Source organism: Pelodiscus sinensis, chromosome 5 (genome assembly GCF_052426305.1).
Source record: "Pelodiscus sinensis isolate ZL-2025 chromosome 5, ASM5242630v1, whole genome shotgun sequence".
NCBI classification, from domain to species: domain Eukaryota; kingdom Metazoa; phylum Chordata; order Testudines; family Trionychidae; genus Pelodiscus; species Pelodiscus sinensis.
In genome coordinates, this window is record NC_143056.1 from 12,276,445 (window position 1) to 12,292,563 (window position 16,119).

At 41.5% G+C, this 16,119-nt stretch overlaps 1 protein-coding gene across 3 annotated transcripts in view; it reads right to left on the bottom strand.

Annotated features, from left to right (window-relative positions):
• Positions 1–16,119, bottom strand: part of CCDC175 (coiled-coil domain containing 175) — a 57,900-nt gene that overhangs the window by 8,989 nt on the left and 32,792 nt on the right. For 2 of the 3 annotated variants that reach the window (XM_075926344.2, XM_089778319.1), the window contains exons 9-14: positions 14,500–14,636; positions 7,463–7,573; positions 3,823–3,894; positions 2,910–3,045; positions 2,453–2,584; positions 101–239 (exon numbers count right to left, since the gene is read on the bottom strand). In XM_075926344.2, the coding sequence (XP_075782459.2) occupies positions 101–239; positions 2,453–2,584; positions 2,910–3,045; positions 3,823–3,894; positions 7,463–7,573; positions 14,500–14,636 (727 nt within the window). The remainder of the gene's footprint in view (positions 1–100; positions 240–2,452; positions 2,585–2,909; positions 3,046–3,822; positions 3,895–7,462; positions 7,574–14,499; positions 14,637–16,119) is intronic. The other variant, XM_089778320.1, reaches the window with a different exon arrangement.

Sequence of the window (16,119 nt, forward strand, 5' to 3'; positions counted from 1 at the left end):
TCACTCATTAGCTTTGAGGTCACCCATCTCACCAAGTCAGAGCTCTTTCTAAGACAGAAGCGGAAAGTTTCACAATATATTAGAATTACTTAATATTTACCTGAGACAATTTTTTTCAACTCTTCATATTTTTCATGCTTCTCTTCTAATTCTTTACGTTTTTCTTCTATGAGAGGGAGGCTCAGCAGTAGTTGTTGTTCTTTTTGATATATTTCATCAGTCGTACCTTTGACATCATCCTTTAGTGAAAATAAATGTTAACGATCCATTAAACTGGGCTTGGGCTGTGTAATCATGGTAGCAGAGGAAAATTAAACGAATAGATTAACTGGAAATGACAGAGCTCAGAGACACAAACTTGATAGTTAAGAGTGGCAATTTGAATATCCAGAGTGAGGAGACAACCCAAGTAATTCTTTTGACATTACACATCATAAATCTCTAGCCTTATTACAAAATTATTGAACTAGAAGCAGTGGGGGAGGTCTAGGTTGGATATTACGAAAACCTATTTCACTGGGAGAGTGGTGAAGCACTGGGATGGGTTACCTAGGGAGGTGGTGGACTTTCCATCGCTAGATGTTTTTAAGTCTCAGCTTGACAAAGCCCTGGCTGGGTTGATTTAGTTGGGATTGGTCCTGCCTTGGGCAGGGGGCTGGACTTGATGACCTTCTGAGGTCTCTTTCAGCCCTATGAGTCTATGAATTCCGGCAATACTCATATTGACACTGAATGCACTCTGTACTCGGGATGTTCAGAGCGCTGCAATACAATAGCCAGCAGATAGTGCCACAGGTGTTCACATTGTGTTGCAAACAAATAAGACTGTAATAAAATAAATAAGTGAGCAGAAACTGCAGCAAGTATGACTGGGGTGTGCACAACAGTAGAAGGGTATAAAAGAGTAAAAGCCTTGGGAAGAAGTACAAATTGATATAACATAAAAACGATAAAAAGTGAAGACACAGGAAGAAAGAGACAAAGAAGAGAAAAAACAGAGGGCCCACCTGAGGAGAAATAATAATTATAATTATTTTTCTACCCCAAAAGGTATGCCATTATCCTTGACTTGATTCAGTCATTAGAGTAGGAGTAAAAAAGCATTTACCATATGTTATGTATGTTTCTGAACAGCATAGCTGCTAGGAAGTGCACATAAGAGATCCAATTATTTTAGATCCATACATATGGAGGCATTGAAAGAGAGGGAGAAGAGGCTTGGGATTTTCATACATTAAAAATTTCTGATTTATCCTATTCTGGACCATCAGACGGATGGCTGAGAATCACAGAGCTAGGAAAGGTTACCAAGAGGCAGAGGAAATACACGTCAGATGGGAGAAATGCCTATTGTTACTTGAAATACCAGTCAGTTCTTGTTCACTGTCTCACACTGTCCTCCTTTCTCTTTGAAGGAGGGTGACTGGATGGCATAGTAGAGCACTCAGAGGACTAGCACACATCAGACCAAACTGCCCTGCATTCCCCCTCATACACCACCACTCATTTCAATGGATTTACAGCTCTATTACAGAGCAGAATTTGGCCCAACATATGGGCAGCGAGAATAATATTTTCATAGAGCTGGTGCTGTTTATCTAAATATAGTGGGACAAATTTCATACTGACAAATGCCAAACAATTGCTTCAAAGCTAATGGGGCTGCATACCATGAAATAATTTGGTCCTATATATTTTATTTTACTTCTTATTGCAGATTTGACATTTTATGGGTACATTCTCTGTATAGAATTCAAACTTGATAGCTATGAACACACACATGTGGATGGCAAGCCCATGCCACAATCCCAAGCAGAATGAGTTGTACAGTCAACTTCCTGTACTAGATGACATATCAACCACAAAACTCGGACTGATGCTTTTGTGGTTGGTTTGTCTGGAAGACTAGTGAGCAGAACATACTTCTTTTTATTTCTCATTTAGTTCTCATCTAGCAGTTCAGAGAACTGACGGGATAAAGGCAATTTCAACCAAACAATAATCTGACCTCTTTGCCTTTGGCATCTAGCAAACAAGTAACTGTTAGAACTCTTCCTGCATAGAATCCACTACTTCATTTCTCTTACTTACAATGCACACAAAGCCAGTTGCAAAGGAAAACTTTATCCACTGCTAGTAAGTGCTAACGGCCTGAGTCAAAGCCCAGAGAAATCAGTGGGCTTTGGGTCAGTCACAACTGCTTAGCAAAACAAACAAACAAAAAATCCAATCAGAACTCTCCTGTTCTAGGAGCATCAGCACAACATTCAAAGAACTAAGATGACACTGAATCACTTTTTCCAGAAACTGTTAGGAATCCTGGGCCAAATTATTTGCTGGGGTCAATTGGTATAGGACCGATGAAATCAACAGTGATATCAATTTATGTCAACAAAGAAATTTTTCCGATTTCAGCTACTATTTTTAAGAATGTTTTAAAAATGACACTTACCTCAAACCATTGCATGTCTTCTGATAAAATATTTTCATACTGTTCGCATTCAGTTTTTGTTTTATTTATATTATCACAAAGGTGTTTGACCCTTTCTTCAGCCTGCAAAATTTCTTTTTGGAAATACTCATTCTGGTTGCGGAAATCAAAAAAAAAAAATAAGAGGGGCAATCATTTTTGCAGCATACACTGGCAATATTAAACAAAAACCAGGCTGAGTAAAATGGGTGCAGCTGTCATTTGAAATACAGTCCTGTGATAACTGCTTTACAGTTTTATTAATGATCTGTTGAGGCCGGATTCTCAGCTAGCGTAAATTGACAATGCACCTTTAAAATCATACTATACACTAGCTGAGGATCTGTCCTTTAAAGTTTAACTATTTTGCCAAGAACAATGTGAAAGATAGGGGATCACAGTGAATAGGCTTTGTTATAATGCCAACTGATTAATGTACCTCTATAGTTAGCTCAGCATATCGTTTTTTACCAATCTCAAATCTTGCATTCATTTCATTCAAGAATTTCTCCTCTGTTGAGCACAAGAGTTCTTTCTTCTTTGCTAGGTGAAGTTGTTTCCACTGGAGCAAAGCTCTGATGGTAAGTACACAAATAAATGACAGTACATGACATTGTGTTAACAATGAACTTGATGAAGTGGGTTTTACCCATGAAAGCTCTTGCCCTAAATACATTTGGTAATCTTTAAGCTGCCACAGGACTGCTGGTTGTTTTTACAGTTAGGCTATGTCTAGACTGCAAACCTCTTTCGAAAGAGGCTTTTTCGAAAGATACTTTCGAAAAAGCCTCTTTTGAAAAAGAGCGTCTAGACTGCAAGCGGAACTTTCGAAAAAGCAAGCCGCTTTTTCGAAAGAGAGCACCTAGGCAGTCTGGATGCTCTCTTTCGAAAAACCCCTGTTTGCATTCAAGAACGCCTTTTTTCGAAAGAGCACTTTCGAAAAAAGGCGTTCTTCCTCGTGAAATTAGGTTTAGCGCCGTCGAAAGAAAAGCCGCGTTCTTTCAATTTAATTTCGAAAGAACGCGGCTGCAGTCTAGACGCAGGTGAAGTTTTTTCAAAAAAAGGTTACTTTTTTCGAAAACTGTGAGTCTGGACACAGCCTTACAAACTAACACTATGACACTGTAGTGTAATTGAATGGAAAATTAGAGCTGCATAGCATGTGTAAAATAACAAAGCAGATAGTGAGCTTGATTTGAAGTTGGTGATTCTCCAGCTTGTAATCACCAATTTCAAGGCCAAAAGAGACCACTGTGATCAACTAGTCTGACCTCCTGCATAACACAGGCCATAGAGTTTCCCTCAAATAATTCCTAGAGCACACTTACAAAGACTGTGACTTGTAATTTTACCTCATCTCACTTTCTCTCTTTAAACACTGTTCTAGAGTCTCTAGTTCTCTTGCATAGGCTTCCTTAGTATTTCTGAAACAAGAATAAAGGTTCAGAGTAAGGCTAGCTTTTGCACATCACTTCATTTTAAGTCAATTTTTGAATACGCAATTTTAAAAAGTTCTTTCCAAAGCAGCAAACTAAACATTCCAGCCAGCTGGGGACTCACTTCTCAAAAATATACCTATTATGGTGTATAGTCAAGTGCTTCATATGGTTTGTTGTCTCTCAGGTAAGAGACACGATTGCAAAGATAAACAAGCACTTGGTAGAGGTTATGGCAAAGCCAAGAGTCCTGACTTATGCCAGAACCAACAGCACTGCAAGAGAAGGCATCCTATTAATGAAGCCCAAAACACTTGGGCAAAAGTTTAAGAACGGAACTGTTACATTTGTATGATATAGGTGCTGTAACTAATACAGAAAACCCTGCACAGAGGTGGAGCCTCAAGGCAGATGGATGCACACATTCATTTGCTCACATTACATATATGTGCTAATGTAGAAGTTCCAAGGCTTGCAACAATATTTTGTGGACTCAACACGTTTGAGAGGGTTTTAGTTTAATACAATAAGATGACTGGTAGTTGGCAGCAGATGTAATTCTGCTCCCATGCTGGCTGGGTTTTCAAGAGACACTATGACCAGCAACTCACTCTCTTTTGAGATCCAAGATGGAGGTGGAGAAATTGGCCACCTAACCCCTTACGCTGAAGACTTGGCAGTAGGTGGTATCAGACTCTCTCCCAAGGGCAACCCTCAGGCTGCCCGTGAAGACTTCAAATGTACAAGCTGAACATGCCCCGATATCCTGGCCATGTCTGGTTAATATTAGGCTTTTTCCTATTCAGAAATGTATAACATTCTGTTTGCTCTGCTCTCATCAGCAGATTTTTTCCCCGGGATGTTTAGAACTGTTCTCTGAAAGAACCCTTATAGACAACAGTATCGTGTACAGATGACTATTAAAAAAAACAAGCCAAAAGGAACATTTTGCAGAGACAGAGAAGGGATTCTGATTCTGAGGATGCGCCATACTTTTTAAAGAAGGTGCTAATTAACCCTAATTAACCCTTGAAACTTGGGTTCTGATTTTGATCAGTTTGTAATGTTGTGGAGATAAAATAATTAAGTAATATAAATCTCTTTTACCCTTCTCCTCCTTTGTGTGTATGTTTGTAAATGATCCTGTGTAATATATATGTCTATGGAATTGCTAATAACAACACACTATGCAGTAGTTTTCATAGCAGATCTCAAAGTGCTTTACAAAGGAGATCAATATCATTACTCCCATTTTACAGATGAGAAAACTAAGGCAAAGGTAGATGCAGTGGCCTGCTCAGGGTCAGCCAGCATTGCAGGGTTTAGAACAGAATCCAGGGGTATTGAACCCCTGTGCAGTGATCCATTGCACCACGCTGCTTCCTGGTAACACTGCACATAACATGGGCTGAATTTGAGAAATATTAAGTGCCAAGTAGGTCAGTGGGAATTCAGACTCTTACGGTAAAGTGTAAGGCATCAGAGATGGAAGAGACTTTCCAATCAGCTCTCTGAGGCTATGTCTACACTACACTGTTCTTCCAGAAAAAGCTACGCAAATTACAAACAGCTTTTTCCGCTTCTTTTTTCGGAAAAAGCTTTTCTGACATCTGGCCCGTCTACACTGGGCCAAATGTTGGAAAAAAAACAACCCTTTTTCGGAACATCCCATCTTCCAGGAAAAATGAGGTTTACAGGGATGCTGAAAAAGTGCATCTGCTGTTCCAAAAAGAATTTAGGAAGAGCAGACGTGTTCCCTGGATGCAGCAGAGTTTGTATCCCGGAAAAACTCTGTAGTGTAGACATAGCCTCAGTATAAAATTGTTCCTTAAGAAATGCTCCTACCGCTATGTCCAGGCCTGTTTTAAGTCTTAACCAACAAGGCTTCTCCCACTTTTGAAGGAGAGATTACCTGGCAGGGTGCGGTCCATTCTGAGCATTATTTCGGGTAACCCCAAAATACTGAGACAGTGATAATTAGTTCATCTCCTATTCTCGTTAATGTATTTCTCATATTTTTAAACTGCTGACTTTGCTGTGTGTCAAAATGAGATTTTTCTTTATACTGTCATCACATCAGGGTGGGGTTATTTCTTATCCAGTATTTCTCAATTTCATGTATACTCAGAAGGGCTATCGTGTTGGGTCAGTTCAAATTAAATATCAAGATAGACATCTGACTGTATCGACTGGGTTTTTTTCCTTCATCATCACAGAAAGTGAAAAGAAAAATTATTTTCCTACACTCTATTCACAACCAGGACACTGGCCTGTTAATGATGTGGCAGGGAATGCTCCTGAGGATTCAGGGGGATAACAGGAGGCAGAGAGAGGCCGGGGCACAGCTCTGCCAGAACCATGCTATCAAGAGGCAGGAAGATAGGCAAGGCACGCTTGCGCAGATACTCATTATTACAGCACATTACTCAGCCACTTCACACTGATTCAAGGATTAGGGCTCAAATATTCTGACTGCAACAGCAGCTGACCTCCAGGGATGCCAGGAGCCAGTAGAGGTATGTCTACACTGCAGCTGGGAGTGAGCCTCCCAACTTGGGTACCCAGACTTGTGCTAACAGAACTCAGGCTAGCACACAGATGAAAACTTTTTATTTTTCCCTGTGGCTGCTTGTAACAGGGCGGCACTCATCACTCACAAGCGCCCCCTCTGGCCAAGTGCATGTGCCTGCACACTCTTGTATTCAAAAGCCTCTTCAGCAACTCAGCCCTCTGGCCAAATCACACACACTGTGTACAAATCAATCAAAACCCCTTTCTGGATATACATCTACCAAGTTCCATCTTTGTGCCCCCTGTATAATGTTTTGTTCTTCTCTGTGGGTACTTGAGTCCCAGAGCACCTATGGGAACAACACCTACAGGCAATTGTGCTAAAAATAGTAGTGTGGTTGTTGCAGTTTAGGCTGGAGCTCAGGGTCACAAATTTAAGGGGTCGGGTGTGCTTGAGAGCCAAAGTTGCACCATTCACGCTATTTTTAGCACTTTAGATGAGTTGCTCTAATTTGTACCAGCCAATAGCCCTTTGGAGCCTGTTGCTCTAATAGCCACAGATCACCAGAGTGCAGCAATGCTCTGCTAACACTTGCCCCAAACACATCCTCTATACCAGAGAGCAAGATGCAGGCTATCTCAAGTTTACACAACCCAGGGGCAGCGCCACAGCAGGGGAAACCTCAGCTGCTCAGTCAGGGCAGCTTTACAGCCCGTTTGCCCCCACCAAAAAGGGGTTGTAGCCTAGACCAGGATCTGAGTCATCACACTTGTTTGATTTTGAAGTTATGCATTCAATATTATTTCTATAATATGTCTCTGAATCAGTGTCTTGTTCTTAATCTTCTTGTTTGTGTGTACTTTGCCAGGCAAAAATAAATTGTTATCAGTAACTAAACAATCAATACTTGTCTGTACGGTTTAGAAACTCATTTGGCTTTCTCTTTAAAGTACCTTTGAATGCTTAAGTTTTAAACTTTCCCAAATTCACATGGACCCATGAAGCTAAGTCATTAATACACTCAGTAGTGAAAAAGTGACATACAGAAAGACTTCGTCAAGTTTCTCAATTTCTTCCTCCAAATTTTGTTCCTCCAACACACGCTTTGCCAGAATGTCGAGTCTTTCATCCAGACATCTGTATAATCTTTCAAGTCTGCCAATAGAGAAAACAGAAGTGATTTTACTCTTCAAAAAAGAGAAGCTTCAGAAATAAAACTGCATTCTCTAAAAATCAGTACATAAGAACACAAGGACAGCCATACTGGGTCAGACTAGTGATCTATCTAGTACAGCATCCTGTCAGTGGCCAATGCCAGGTACTTCAGAGGCAATGAACAAAAAAAAAAAGGTAATTATCAAGTGATCCATTTCCTGTTGCTCATTCCCTGCTTCTGACAAACAGATGGTAGGGACAATTCAGAGAATGGTTTTGCAACCCTGTCCAATCTGGCTAATAGTCATTTGTGGACCGATCCTCTATGAACTTATCTAGTTCTTTTTGAACCCCTGTTATAGTCTTGGCCTTCACCACATCTTCTGGCAAAGAGTTCTATTGGTTGACTATGTATTATGTGAAGAAATACTTTCTTTTGTTTGTTTTAAACCTACTGCCTATTAATTTCATTTGGTGACCTCTAGTTCTTGTATTATGAATAGGAGTAAATAACACTTCCATATTTATCCTCTCCACATCAGATAAGATTTAATAGACCTCTATCATATTCACCCTTAGTCATCTCTTTGCTAAGTGAAAAAGTCCCAGCCTCATTAATCTCTCCTGATATGGAAGATGTGCCATGCTCCTAATAATTTTTGTTGCCCTTTTCTGAACCTGTTCCTAATTCAATATATCTTTGAGAGGGGGCAATCAGATCTGCATGTAGTATTCAATATATGGGCATACTATAGATTTATATAGAGGCAATATGATATTTTCTGTCTTATTATGAACACTTTCTTAATGATTCCCTTCTGATAGTTTTTTTTTTGACTGCCACTGCACATTTAGCACATGATTTCAGAGAACTATCCACAATGACTCCAAGATCTCTTTCTTGAGTGGTAACAGCTAATTTAGACCCCATTAATTATATGCAGGGCTCGACAAATTATAGAATCTACTCGCCCGGGGTGAGTAGATTTCAGCCGCGTGCCCCATTTACTGGCGGCATGCGGATGCACAATGCGGCTCTTGCGCATGCGCAGTGTGGGGGTGGCGAGCGGCTTTCGCCACTGTTTGTCAAGCATATGTATAATTAAGTTTGTGTTTTCCAATGGGCATTACTTTACATTTTTCAACATTGAATTTCATCTGCCATTTTGTGGCCCAATCACCCAATTTCTGAGATCTCTTTGTAACTCTTGGCAGTCTGCTTTGAACTTAATTATCTCGAGTAGTTTTATATCACCTGCAAATTTTGCCACTTCACTGTTTACGCTTTTTCCAGATAATATGTTGAATAGGACTGGTCCCAGTACAGACCCCTACGGGACACCACTATTTACCTCCCTCTAATAAACAGACCATTAATTCTTACCCAGTGTTTCCTATCTTTTAATCCACGAGAGGACTTTCCTCTTATCCCATGACAACTTACTTTGCTTAAGAGCCTTTGATGAAGGACTTTGTCAAAGGCTTTCTGAAAATCGAAGTACATTGTATCCACTAGATCACCTTTGTCCACATGTCTGTTAACCCCCTCAAAGAATTCTAGTAAATGTGTGTCATGATTTCGCTTTATAAAAACCATGCTGACTTTTCCACAACATATTATATCAATCTATGTGTCTGACAATTCTGTTCTTTACTAGAGTTTCAACCAATTTGTGTTGCAGTGAAGACAATTTTACCAGCCTGTAATTGCTGGGATCACCTTTGGAACATTAAAAAAAAATTGGCATCATATTAGCTATCCTCCAGTCATTTGATACCAAAGCTGATTTAAATGATAGGCTACAAACCACAGTTAGTAGTTCTACAGTTTCCAATTTGTGTTCCTTCAGAACTCTTGGGTGAATGCCATCTGGTCCTGGCGACTTATTCCTGTTTAATTTATCAGTTTGTTCCAAAACCTTCTTTAATGACACCTCAACCTGAGACCGTTCTCAGATTTCTTACCTAAAAAGAGTGGCTCAAGTTTAGGACTCTCCCTCACACCTTTGGCTGTGGACTGATGCTAAGAATTTAGTTTCGCCACAATGGTCTTATCTTCCTTGTGTGTTCCTTTAGCATCTCAACCACCCAGTGGCCTTACTAGTTGTTCAGCAGGCTTCCTGCTTCTCATATACTTCATTTTTTGCTGTTCTTTAAATTCTTTTTTGGCCTTCATAATTATATTTTTATATTTCACTTGCCAGAATTAGCTTATATGCCTTTTCATTTTCCTCACTAGGATTTAACTTCCACTTTTTACTGGATGCTTTTTTGTGTCTCATTGCTTCTTTTACTTGTTTATCTACAGTGGCATTTTTTTTGGTCCTCTATTTTTTTTTAAATGTTAGGTATTCATTTAAATTGAGCCTCTATTATGGGGTCTTTAAAAAGTTTCCATGTAGCTTGCTGGGATTTCCCTTTTAGCACGGTACCTTTCAAATTCTATTAACTAACTTCATTTTTTAGTGGTTACCCTTTCTGAAATTAAATATGGCTGTGGTGGACTGCTTTGGTGTTCCTCCTGCACACAGATGTTAAATTTTATTATGTTATGGTCACTATACTGGTTCAGCTATAGTCATCTCTTGGACCAGAACCTGTGTTCTACTTAGTAACTACTACTAAGTAGGGGAGAGGGATAGCTCAGTGGTTTGAGCACTGTCCTGCTAAACCCAGGGTTGTGAGCTCAATCCTTGCGGAGGCTGATGTGGGGCAAAAATTTGTCAGGGATGGTACTTGGTCCTGCTGTGAAGGCAGGGGACTGGACTCGATGACCTTTCAAGGTCCCTTCCAGCTCTGGGAGATAGGCAATACCATTAATTGCTTTAGGTCGAACCTCCCAAATCCGGGACTCTCTGGTCCAGCAACATCTGTGGTCCAGCAGGGCCAGAGATGTTGCTGGACCAAAGATCTCCAGAGCAACACAGGGGCTGGGGAGCTCTGGCTGGTCCAGTTGGCATCTGGGGAGCCCCCACCCTGGCCCAGAATCTTCAGCATTAACAGGGCCAGACGGTAGCCTGGGAACACCAGACATCAGCTGAGGAGCTCCTGCCTGGGCCAGGGAGCCCTCAGCATTAGCTGGGCCATGTGGCCAGGGAATCCTGGGCTGCCTGCAACCAAGCAGCACTGGCCAGGAACCCCAAGAAACCACCTGGTGGCAGCAGGTCAAGGGTGACCAGGCAGCTTCTGCCGGGTACCACACCTCTGAAGTGAGGCCAGTGGAGGCGGCTGGCCGGAATCCCCAGCAGAAGCTGGGCGGTGCTAGCAATGGGGCAGGGTGGCCGGGCGGCTCTGGCTGGGGAACCCCCCAGTGGCAGCAGGGCCAGCGGCATCTGGGTAGCCCCAGCCGGGAACCCTGGAGAATATTCTGCAACAGCGGGACTGGCGGCAGCCAAGTGTCCCTGCTGGAGACCCCAGGAGACTCTGGTGCAGCAGGCGGGCGGGCAGCAAGGTAGAGCTGTGGCACACCAGCTTTAGCAGGGCCAGCGCCAGGGCAGGGAGCCCCAGGGAGAGGAGCCTGGGAGCAGGGCAGCCAACAGGGGAACACTGACCTCCCCTGGTCCAGCAAACTCCCTGGATGGGGACAGCTCAGGTCCTGAGGATGCTGGACCAGGGAGGTCCAACCTGTACAATCAAGAATTGTCTTTCCTCTAGTGGGCTCCAGGGCTGGTTGCTCCAAGGTGTCAAGGTTTTGTATCTCTGCATCCCATCCTGAGGTAACTGTGACATCAGTACCCTAAAGCAATACCTTGACACACACCTGTTACCATTATATCATTATGATATGCTTTGTACTAAGTATGCCTCGTGAGGTATCATCAACTGCATAGAAAAGAAAGGAAACATGGCAAGAGCCCACTCTGGCTTAACTAGGAGATTTTCAATGATCTTTCAAATTACAAAGGATGTACATATAAAAAACCCCACCACAAGTATGTAGAGACAAACTTAGAACGGCAAACACATGAAACAAGATTAAACTAGCCAGAAACAAAGTATTTCTAGAATGTTTTCTTGTTATCCATTAGAAGCAAGAGAAAGACCAAAAGCAGGGTAGGACCATTACCCAGTAGGGATGGGGAGTAACAACAGAAAAAATGTGGAAATGGCAGAAGTGCTTAATTCTTTGTTTTAGTTTTCACCAAGAAGGTTGGTGATGACTGGATGTCTAACATAGTGAATGCCAGTGAAAATGAGATAGGATCAGAGGCTAAAACAGGAAAAGTTAAAAATCACTTGGACAAATTATATGTCCTCAAGTCATCAGACCTCATAAAATGCATCCTAGAATACTCCTTTAGCCGACCGAGGAGATATCTGAGCCATTAGTGATTACCTTTGAAAAGTTACTGACAAGGGGAGAGGTTCCACAAGACGGGAAATGGGCAAATACAGTGCCAATCTATAAAAAGGGAAATAAGGACAACCCAGGGAATTAGAAACTATCAGCGCAACTTCTGTATCAGGAAAGATAAAGGAACAAATAATTAAGCAATTAATTCGCGGACATCTAGAAGATAACAAAGTGATATGTAACAGTCAGCATGGATTTGTCAAGAACAAATCATACCAAATCAACCTAATAGCTTTTATTTGACAGGGCAAAAAGCATTGTGGCATAGGGGGAAGCAACAGACGTAGACATGGTATATCTTGACTTCAGTAAAACTTCTAACACTGTCGCACATAACTATCTCATTAACAAGCTAGGGAAATACAACCTAGGTGGAACTACTAGGAGGTGGGTGCAAAACTGGTTGGATAACCATTCTGAGAGAGTAGTTATCAATAGTTGGAAGGGCATAATGAGTGGGATCAGTTTTGGGACTGGCTCTGTTCAATATCTTCATCAATGACTAAGATAATGGCACGGAGAGTACACTTATAAAGTTTGCAGATGATACCAAGCTGGGAGAGGTAGCACATGCTTTGGAGGATAAGATTATAATTCAAAATGATCTGGAAAAACTGGAGAAATGGTCTGAAGTATCTAGTATGAAATTCAATAAGGACAAAAGTGAATGAGTTGCACATAAAAACAAAATGGGAAATGGCTGTCTAGGAAGGAGCACTATGGAAAGGAATCGGGGGATCATAATGGACCGAAAGCTAAATATGAGTCAACAGTGTAACACTGTTGCAAAAAAAAAGCAAACAAACATCATTCTTGGATGTATTAGCAGGAGTGTTGTAAGCACGACATGAGTAATGCAGCTCTACTCTGTGCTGATTAGGCCTCATCTGGAGTATTGTGTCCAGTTCTGGGTGACACATTTCAAGAATGATATGGATAAATTGGAAAAAGTCCAGAGAGGAGCAACAAAAACCGATTTAAGTGTAGAAAATATGACCTGTGAGGGAAGATTAAAATAAGTGGGTTTGGTTAGCCTGAAAAAAAGAAGACTGAGAGGGGACATGATAACCATTTAAGGACATAAAAGGTTGTTACAAGGAGGTAGGAGAAAAAATGTTCTTCTTAACCTTTGAGAATGGGACAAGAAGCAATGGACTTACATTGTAGCAAGGGAGGTTTAGGTTGGAAATTAGGGAAAAACTTCCTGTCAGGGTAGTTAAGCACTTAACTAAACTGCAAAGGGGAGGGGACAGGAATTGGGAAAACCCCCACTCCCAAGTTTTCTCTGACTATATACAACTATGCGCTAGAAACTACAACTACAAACTAGAGGAGATACTAAAGGAAGCACTTGCTATGCAAGCAAACACAATCCCAACAACCATCACTGGTGATAAGAAGGAACTGAGTAGGGGCTGGATTGGCAGGAGCATATATTGAACGCTAAGAAGGTGCCATTCCAGGGAGCTCCTCAGCCGAATCATCACGAGCTACCAAGGGAAAAACTTTCTGACGACTGTGCAGCGTGCGCCCACCTAATTGGAATCGACATCAGCAATCCCTCAAAGAAGAATCTATGTTTCTGTAGTTAATGCATCTTTTAACATTTTACCTAACCAGTGTGTTTTGCTTGAACAGCTTGGAGAATATGCTCTGAGTACAAAAGCTGACGCATATCCACTTTCCTTTGTAGAAGTGGCAAACTGTGTAATAAACGTACACTGGTCAGGTGTCTGACCAGGGCACAATGGTGCAGCACTGGGGTCCTAGGCTGGGGAGCTGTGGAGAATTGGCTGGAGCCTCTGTATTGTTGGGTCAGGTGAGAGTAGCAGAAGCATTCATGTACCTCAACTGCATGCGTCCCTGCCTGTGAATGTCTATGTAAGTGCAGCACCTGCAGAACTTTGTAGCTTGTCATCGTATCACTGTATGAGCTCAGGTTTTTTAGACAGAGCGCTCAGTGGGACCCCTGTTCCAGGTTGCACCCCAGGGAGCCCATCGACTATGGGGATAGTTGAAATACTCCATTATTACTGAGGTTTTTATGGTACACTTTGGTTCATTTAAGATTTTTACTTAATTGACTACACTCTTGTCCACTCCCCCACCAGTATGGCCTATTCTATTCTTCTGATACATTTTGTACTCCTGATACTACTGTGTCCCATTAGCTATCCTCATTCCACAAAGTTTCTGTGACTCCTATTGTATCAATATCCTCATTTAATATGAGGCATCAAGTTCACCCATCTTGGTATTTAGACTTCTAGCACGTGTAGATAAGCACTTAAAATTGTCACCTTTTAGCTATCTGCCACTATATGATGTAACGAATAGGACTTTTTTCATTTGACTGTTTCTCATCAGATCCTACCTATATTTTATCATATTCCATCCTCTCCTCCTTACTAAGATATAAACAATCTCCATTAATAGAGTCTCGCCTATGGGATATCTATGTCCAAGACACATGCTCCTCCCCACCTGTCGGTTTTCCTTCAGCCCTTAGTTTAAAAACAACCCTACAGCCTCCTTAATTCTCAGAATTAAAAAGTTGACAGTTTAAACCTACTCTGCTGCTGCCTCATCCTTTTTAGCATGTACGTGTTCCTCTTCTGCCAGTAACTGCTGATACTGGCTACTTATAAATGTATTTTCATGTTTAAATTTTCTATTCACGCTTTCAGCTACACTTAATTCTTCCTTAGCCTAGAAATAAAGACCAAATATAGTAACTTTTCATTGTAATTTCCTGTCTATTTTACATGTATCTAATAATTATAGTAATAATACTTTGTACTGCTACAGCATCTTCCATTTGAAAATCTGAAACACATTTAAAATAATTATACTTCATGGTACCATTGTGGGACCCTAAGAACTCCACAATATCAATTAGCAAAATTTACCACACTGATCTTTATAATCGTCAAAGCTATGTCTATACAGCAGTGTTATTTTGGAATAACTCATGTTATTCAGAAATAACGAAGAGCATGTCTACACACTGCAAGCCATTATTTCAAAATAATGGTGCGCTAGAGGACTTCTTACTTCGACTCCTGGTAACCCTCATTTTATGAGGAGTAAGGGAAGTCGAAGGAAGAGTTATACGCCCTGCTATATAGACATATTCTAAGATGTACATACAGATACTATTCAAGGAGCTGTGTATATGTCCCCAAACTGGTGACCAAGGTAGACCTGACAGACAGGTTTGCATCAAAGGATGCTGATCCACCTGTCTCTCTCTGTTGGCTATTTAGACTATGCACGATAAGCCAACACAATGGAAGCCAAATCTGTCTGCACACTAAGCAAGAATATGTAAAGACACAGACCAGCATCCCAGGAAAAGAACCACGGGGTCATCCTGACTGTAGGGAGAAAAACACTGACCTTTCACGTTTAAGAGGAAGGCAAAAGGACACCTTTTATATCCTTCACTGGAGATGCACAAAGAACTGCCCTTTTTGCATTTGTGAATGCTGGATCCTAGCTATATTGGTTAGTGACATTGGAAGAAAGCTTTGGGTGAGATACAACTGCTTTCAGACACATGTTTAATTAAGTTCCAACTATCAGAAGTATGTTATACTTGGTTTTTATGTAACTATTTGTTTCCATAATCTTTACTCAGGATCTCTTACATCAGGGGTAGGGAACCTTTTTTTGAGTCGGGGGCCCCACACCCTCAAAAAATCAGTTGGTGGCCGCACAAGAGAAAAACCAAAAAAAAAAACCCTCCACCTCTCACTGATCTGGCCCTCGAATGAAAAGAACGACACTTCCCACATTCCCCTCACACACAACAGCTTGTAGGGGAGGTGGGCAGCCTGGTATAATTTGTGTGCACCAGCCCTGTGGTGGGCAGCAGGTGGACTGGAGCAACAGTGTAGACTCCTCAATGCTGGGGGGGAGAGGGGCCTCGAGGGGCCAGATACAGGCAAGTCGGGGGCCGCATCCAGCCCCTGGGTTCCCCACCCCTGTCTTAAATCTTAATCTTTGATAATACATTTAGGATTTTCCCCTTACAAATATAGCTCAGCACAGGAAAGTTATAAAGACCCTCCTCCTGATTTGTACCCGTCAAGCTGGGTGTACACTGTTCCTTTGCTTATCAGAATGGAATGAACAGAGATATTGGCTGGCTCGCACACCACCTTCCCCAACCAACCAACCAACCAACCAA